Source organism: Pseudonaja textilis, unplaced genomic scaffold (genome assembly GCF_049901715.1).
Source record: "Pseudonaja textilis isolate UNSWEBS1 unplaced genomic scaffold, rPseTex1.2 PTEXSCF23, whole genome shotgun sequence".
NCBI classification, from domain to species: Eukaryota; Metazoa; Chordata; class Lepidosauria; order Squamata; family Elapidae; genus Pseudonaja; species Pseudonaja textilis.
In genome coordinates, this window is record NW_028262868.1 from 174,523 (window position 1) to 180,944 (window position 6,422).

Here is a 6,422-nt window from a genome sequence, read left to right on the forward strand (position 1 = left end):
GCAGCAAAATCCAGTTTTATTTTGACTGAGTGGCAGACGGACTACGGAGCTTGTGCAAGGCACAGCTGGGCCACAGGGCCTCCTGGGCAAAGCGGGGGGGGGGGGGAGGCCGTGCACTTTTCCTTGAGGTTCTTTTGTTCAGGCTAAAAGAGAAACAGCCTGAGATGGCCAGACAAAGCCTACCTAATCCCTGCACCCCTGAGTGACCCTGATGCCCCAGCAGGATTAAGCCCGTAAGCAGGTCGTCCTACTTGTTGGTTGCTGGCTCCAGTCACCCTTCAGGCTGCCTGGCTGAGGGGCAGAGTTTAGGCAAAGCTAAAGAAGCTACTTGGAAAGGCTTTTCTCTGGAAGCCTTTTTATTTGTTGCAATTTATTATTCTGTATGTGAAACTCCATAAATTAAGCCCTTCTATTGGGTCAGATAATGCTGAATGATTAATTGTTGCAACAATTCTTCTTTCCTTACCTTCCTTCCCGTTCGGAATTGGCTGTGCATCTTGCTGGCTTTCTCCTCAACTTCAGTGCAGCTTCCTTCTCTCCCGGCGTTTGCCAGCAAAGCCTCCACAGGTCCTTGAGTTTTTGCCCCAACTCCAACCCTGGGCTCGGGGGGCCCCCAAATATGGCCCTGGAGCTGTCCGCAGGGCCACCGGAGCCTCCCTGCCTGAGGAGCCTCCAGGGCAGCCTCCTTTCCCCAAGCAGAGAAGAGCCAGGGAGCCCCAGGGCGGCTCCAGCTTCCCTGGCCTTCCCCAGTGGGAAGGAGTCCCACTGCCTCTGGGGAGAGACAGGGGCAGGGGAGAGAGGCGCTCCACAGCCACACAGCAGGAGTGCTTGGGTGGGCCCAAGTGTGGAGTGAGGCAGCCCAGGAACTCTGGTCTACCAGGCTTTGGAAGATGCCTTGTTAGGGTGGGAGGGGGAAAAATAATACCGTGCACAAAGGGCAAGAGATTACCCAAGGAGTGTGTGTGTGTGTGTGTGTGTGTGTGTGTGTGTGTGATGCTCTTCCTGGCCCAGTCATAAGAAATCCAATTATGGAAGCTGCTCTCACATCAAGCTGCCTGGTGGGTCAGAGAAGGTGCGTTGCCCTCTTTGTCTCCGAGTCTTAAACAATTCCAAGCCGTTTAAAAGAGCCTCTTCATGTCTCTGGCATCGCACATCCCTGCAGCTCCCGCAGGGCCCCTCTGCCCATTGCGTCCTGCGTGCCCAGGGGTGGCTGGCAGAGCACCGGGGCGTTTCAGTTGGACGGCTTCTGCCAAGAGCTGTTGTGAGCAGCTTCCCCTCCCTGCCTGAGGTCGCCCCTCTTGTGCGGGCGGGGAAACTGCTTGGCGTCAAGGAGGTCTTTGTATTGCAGTTCAGGAGTGACCATCTGCTGACACACCACCTGCAGGCCAGATGCCAAGCTGGGTTGTAGGGCATAACCTAGGATTGGCACCTGCCCAAACTGGAAGGGGCGGATGCGCTCATCAGCAATGTGGCCTGGCTCCAGCGGGCCCCCCCCTTGCAAACAGCGCCGGGTAAACTCTGCCCGCTGTTTCCGGAGAACGGCCATTTCGCCAGCCATGCGGGCAGTGCCAAAGCGTTTCACCCGCGCCCAGAAAGTGCGGTTGAAATGAGTGTAAAGGTGCCAGTCCAGGTGATTCCAGGCGCGGAGCTGAGCAGCATCGATGGGGCCCAGCTGGTGAACCGCCTCTGGATTGCGCAGGTTGTGCTGGAAGGCCACCACGTCCCTAAAGCTCCAGCAGAGGGCGTCACGCAGGAGGACCAGCGACTCGTCCATGTATTCCGTTAGCAGCACCAGGTGGAAAATGCGGTCCAGTCCCAGCAGGGCAGCATGGATGGCGGCTAAGCCAGGGCTTGCTGGCGGATCAAGGCCAAAGTCAAACCAGAGCAGGTTGCGGGCATAGTGGCTGCCACGCTCCCCAGGCCGGTAGAAGTTCTGTGGAGAAGCCAGGAACTCCGACAGTGAGCGAGCCCGGCGGAAGGCGGGGACCACACCCCGGTAATAGGAGAAAGCCGATTCAGCCAAGGAAGCCGGGTCCCGCACTATGGAGAAATAGAAACTGTCTGTGGGCATCACCTTCTGCACCTGGAGGGGAACAGGCAGAGGTTAGTGCTAATGCCAACCACAGGAGATGATGCCCACGAAAACGGCAGGCTCCGGCCCATCTCCTTGGTGGAAGCTGGAGCCCAGGCCATCCGCATGACCACGTGCACAGCCTCTTCCTCCAGGTCGCTCCCTCTCCTGGCACCCCTCGCCTTCCTAGGCAGCCCTTCTCGCCTGCTCCGCATCCCCCCCCCCTCTGGAGGAGCCTCAGCTAGCAGCGTCTTGGGAGATGGGGTGCTGTACAAGCCCAGCCAGAAGCGAAGCTCCCTCCCGGCTGTGAAAAGCCCCTTGGAGGAAGCGCCTCGAGGCCTCGGTGTGTGCCCTCCTTCCCATCTCCCTCCCCCTGAAGCCAGACTGGCTGCCTTGGACCCCTCCCACCCACCTCCGGCAAGTTGAAGCGCATGTGGTGGCAGAGGATGTCGAATGGGGGCCCCTCAGGGTGCCAGCCTTTCACACGCCGTGCCTGGAAGAGCTTGGGGTAGTTGAACTGGTAGCCGGCCGGAAGGGCAAAGCGCAGCGATCGGGTGTCCCCAAAGCGGTGCAGGATGTTGACCAGGGTGCTGCTGGCAGTCTTGTGCGTCTTCAGGAAGACCAGGTGTTGCCGTGGCTGGCAAGAGAGGAGGGGGGCGCCAGGCTCTTCCTCCCCCACCCCCGCAGGCCCTGCTGAGGGGCCCGGAGCAGGCAGGGGGGGGAGCAGCGGAGGAGCCGAGGACAGCCTGCTGGGAGAGTTTGGAAAAGGAGCCAGCTGACAAAGGCTGGAAGGCTCCTTTCGGAAGCAGAACCAGGCGCCTTCCTGGACAAGCCCTGCTAGCTGTCTGGGCCACCGGGGGTGGGTGGGAAGGGTTTGGCCAGCACCTTCTCCGGGGAGGCTCTGCCTTTGCCTCCTGGCCCTGGGTCTCCCCGCTGGGCTCCCACTCCACTAGGCCCGATCCTGGGCTGGCCCTCCTCCTGAGATCTCCCCTGCGGCCTGGCCACCTTCTGCCAAGCGTTTCCCACCTCCTCTGGGCGCCCAGCCACTGCCCAGCTGAACTGGAGGGAGTGGGGCAGGCGTTACCTCTTCGAAAGGGAGATGCCCAGGAGCTGAACCGTGAAGCCAATCGTTGTGCAGACAGCCAGCACGACCCAGAGCAAGGGCAGCCGGCAGCAGCTGCAGCAGCACCACCGCTGCCGCCTGGGAAGGCTCCTCATCCTTCACCTGGGGGTGGGGGTGGAGGAGAGTTAGCAGTGATGGGAGAGCCCTGTGCTTGGCAAAGCCCATCCCTGGGCCTTGTGGGGGGAGCCCTCAAGGCCTTGCACCTGCCCTCCTCCTTCACTCCCAAGGGAAGCCTGGTTCACCTGCAGGGCAGGAAGTTCCACGGCTGCCCTTTGGACCGGTCCCCGTCTTGCAGGGGTCACCTGGGTAGAGATCAGGTGCTAGGAGAAAGCACACAGCCAGTGCAGATCCTCCTGGCCTGGCCTCAGGGTCTGATCCCCTGCCTGGATTCCCCCACCCCCAGCCTGGCACAGCTCAAGCCAAGCCAGCCGAGGTCCCTCGAATGGCCAGGGGAGGCAGTGGGGAAGGCCCACCTCACAGGGGCAAATGGCAGGATCCCCAAGAGGCCCTTGGGGAGTATCTCCCCCTCCCTGCAGCAAAGCCAAACTGCTGACTGGATGGTAGGTTCCCCCCCAGGCCCTCTGTGTCCACCTCCCCCCTTCTCTTCTTCAGGCCCAACTCAAGGCAGGCAGGTGGGAGGGAGGGAGTGGTAAGGCTCCTGCCCTTGGGGTGGGGGTCTCTAACAAGGCCCTCTGTGAGCGCACCACCAGGGGGGCAGCCCGTGGTTGGGCGAGCTCCTTGCCTTCTTTCCCAAGGACCAGGGTGGGACATGAGGCAGGAGGGTGCTGCCTTCCCAGCCAGGACAACTGGAACCACTGCCCTGCTCCCTCAGCAACTGGGCAGCCACATTTTCAGTCACAAAGCGAACCGGGACTGAAGAGAGAATCAAGGGGGAAGCCAACCAAGCCTGGCCTTTGTGCAAATGTAGCCCCCAAGTTTTTCACTTGTGGGGTTTAAGCCCAGGATGGGGGGGGGAGGCTTCCAGTTGTACAGACTCCTCCCAAGTGAAAGGGGTCCCCGCTTGGCAGCCCCCCTTGGGGCGGGGCCTCTCTGAAGCCGGTGGAGCGCCCCCCCCCCCCGCCCCTAAAGAGCCTCCTGCTGCGCGACTCACGGCGGGGCCGAGGCAAGCCGTTTTCTCAATAGGTTCGTTTGGGGGTGGGGGGGGGCTCGCACCCGCTCTCCGCCCCCCCCCGCCCCCCGCATCCATCGGATTACTTCTGCCTGCCTTCCGGCCGTTCGCTACCAGACGCCGGCGGGGATGAGGCTGACTTCGCACCCAAGCTGGACGCAGCCTGCACCCACCAGCCCGCAAACCCAGCCCCGTGGGGGGCTCGTTGGAAAGCCCTCGCTCAGAACCCATAAGCAAACCCGGCGCCTCCAGAGCACGTGCAGAGCGCCTCCCTGGAGTAGCCTCAGACCGCCCATCTCCGCACACCTTGTGCAAGGTCTTCATGGCAGGTTGTCCTGCCGACTGCGGGGGTCCCCAGCGCACGCTCGACCACCAGCCGCTGGGAACGGGGGTGGGTGTCTCCGCCTCGGTCCCTCCGCCCGCAGATCCGTCGGCGTCTCCAAACTTTTCCCGGTCTGCCTCACCGAGAAAGAGTCGGGGGTCTAAGCGCGATCGCTGCCCTTCCCACGGCTGCCCAGTTCGCCCATTCGGGGACGAGCGAGGGGACGGGTGCGATCAGCGCTACGGCGCCGACCGACGATGGTAATCCGGAGCGGGGGGGGAGGAGGGGGGCGCTTCCGCCGCTGGCTCTCCTCGACCCCCTTCTCTCCTCCTTTCTTCTGGCGTTCTCCCTCCGCCCCTTTTCTGTCTCAAACTTTTCTGGTCACTCGCGCTTTCTGCCCGCCCCCGCGGCTTTCCGTGGACCTCCCGCTCCCCACATTTGCCCCGCCCAGCGGGCTTCTCTTTGTCCCGCGCTCCGCAACAACCCCCCACCCAACACGGCCTAAAGTACAGGCTGAAGGACGGCCGAAGCCGAAGGTGCCGCTAAGCGCATCCGGCCGGCCGGCCGGCTCGGCTCTTGGACTCGAAAGGCGCCGGGCGCTTCAGGCGCGTCCGCAGCTCCCCCCTGCTCAGCCTCCTTTCCCCGAAGCTGGGCCTGCTCAGTCTCCGGCCCTGATCCGCTGCCCCAGAAGCCCCCTGGGAGCCCCCCGTGGGGTGGCATTTGGCTCTGCGCCCGGAACCCGTTCTTATCACCGCCTCGCCTGCTTGAAGGCCGACAGTGGGCTCTGCAAAGGGCCGCCGTGGGCCGAGGGCAGGCCCTGGGGGCTGAGCTCGCATTCTGCCAGCCCCGCCGACTTTTTTTACCTCCGGAAAATGGTCCCATCACCTTTTGCGCCCCCCACCAAGCGGCAGCAGAGATTGTAAGCCTGCTTAACCTCGGCTGGCCTTCTGGCTCTTCCTTTGGTTGAAGGGAAGGGCAGCTGGGCATCCCCTCCCATCCTTCTGTGCCAAGGCCGCCCTCGGAGCCATCCCACCCCAGTCTTGAAGGGGTCTGGTGCAGGGAGCAGCCTCTGCTGGGGGCAGAGCCAGGCCTTGGGCTGCCCAGCCTTCAGCCTTCGTCACTGCCTTCCTCCAGTCAACTCTGGCTGGCTTGCAGCCTAAAAACAAAACGACAAATGTACATTCAAAAATTAACACAAAACCATAAACATAATGACAAATCTGGGCCCCAGAACAAACTACCCTGCATTCAGCCATGGGCTCAGGGCCTCAGAGAAGCACCCTTAGGATGGGATCTGTCCAGACCCCTGGGAGGGGAACCGTGTAGTCCGAAGGTGGGTGCCAAGACCTTCCTCACGGGAGGATCTTAAGGAGGGACCGTTCTCCAAGTGTGTAGGGTCTTCTGCTTCGCCAGGGGGTTGGACTAGAAGACCTCCAAGGTCCCTTCCAGTTCTACTCTGATTGAGGACACAAAGGGCACCCTTCCTAAGAGATGGGACTGCTCAATTGTAGGAAGCGGAGTGTGCCAACCCGGTTTGGTTGAAGCAGATGGGCCAGCAATTCTGGAGGCAGGCTTGATAAACAGCGCAGGGCTTGTCCCAAAGGTGCTTTTTTGTTTTCAGGGGGCGAGTGGAATCCCTTGTTTCTTTTGAAGACGTTTTGCTTCTCATCCAAGAAGCTTCCTCCGTTCTGCCAGGACAGTGGGGAATGGAAGGATTTCTATTCCTCGCAGAGAGTTGGTTTGCCCCCTTTCAGAGGGTCGTTGAGGCTACCTGGAG

The 6,422-nt window shown here is 61.7% G+C and overlaps 1 protein-coding gene across 6 annotated transcripts; it reads right to left on the reverse strand.

The window, feature by feature from the left end:
- Positions 1 to 338: 338 nt before the first annotated feature.
- On the reverse strand, positions 339 to 5,895 carry GAL3ST4 (galactose-3-O-sulfotransferase 4). Of its 6 annotated transcripts, none has more exons than XM_087919037.1 (5): positions 5,509 to 5,895; positions 3,437 to 3,514; positions 3,156 to 3,296; positions 2,484 to 2,820; positions 339 to 2,083 (listed from the first exon to the last, which is right to left on the reverse strand). In XM_087919037.1, exons 3-5 carry the CDS (start codon positions 3,287 to 3,289, stop codon positions 1,232 to 1,234), a joined length of 1,323 nt encoding a protein of 440 aa, XP_087775163.1. In that variant the 5' UTR covers positions 3,290 to 3,296; positions 3,437 to 3,514; positions 5,509 to 5,895; the 3' UTR covers positions 339 to 1,231. The 6 variants fall into 6 exon arrangements, with proteins under 6 accessions (XP_087775163.1, XP_087775168.1, XP_087775166.1 ...); XM_087919042.1 differs by lacking the exon at positions 5,509 to 5,895 and adding an exon at positions 4,630 to 5,002 and having other exon boundaries at positions 2,484 to 2,817; positions 3,437 to 3,496; XM_087919040.1 differs by lacking the exon at positions 5,509 to 5,895 and adding an exon at positions 4,630 to 5,002 and having other exon boundaries at positions 3,437 to 3,496.
- Between the last annotated feature and the right edge of the window lie 527 nt (positions 5,896 to 6,422).

Excerpts from the sequence above, each read along its gene's own strand:
- GAL3ST4 (XM_087919037.1), bottom strand. The coding sequence starts at position 3,289 with ATGAGGAGCCTTCCCAGGCGGCAGCGGTGGTGCTGCTGCAGCTGCTGC. Across the intron at positions 2,821-3,155 it reads GGCATCTCCCTTTCGAAGAG|CAGGCTGTCCTCGGCTCCTC; the intron begins GTAACGCCTGCC and ends AAACTCTCCCAG. Across the intron at positions 2,084-2,483 it reads TGCGCTTCAACTTGCCGGAG|GTGCAGAAGGTGATGCCCAC; the intron begins GTGGGTGGGAGG and ends GTTCCCCTCCAG.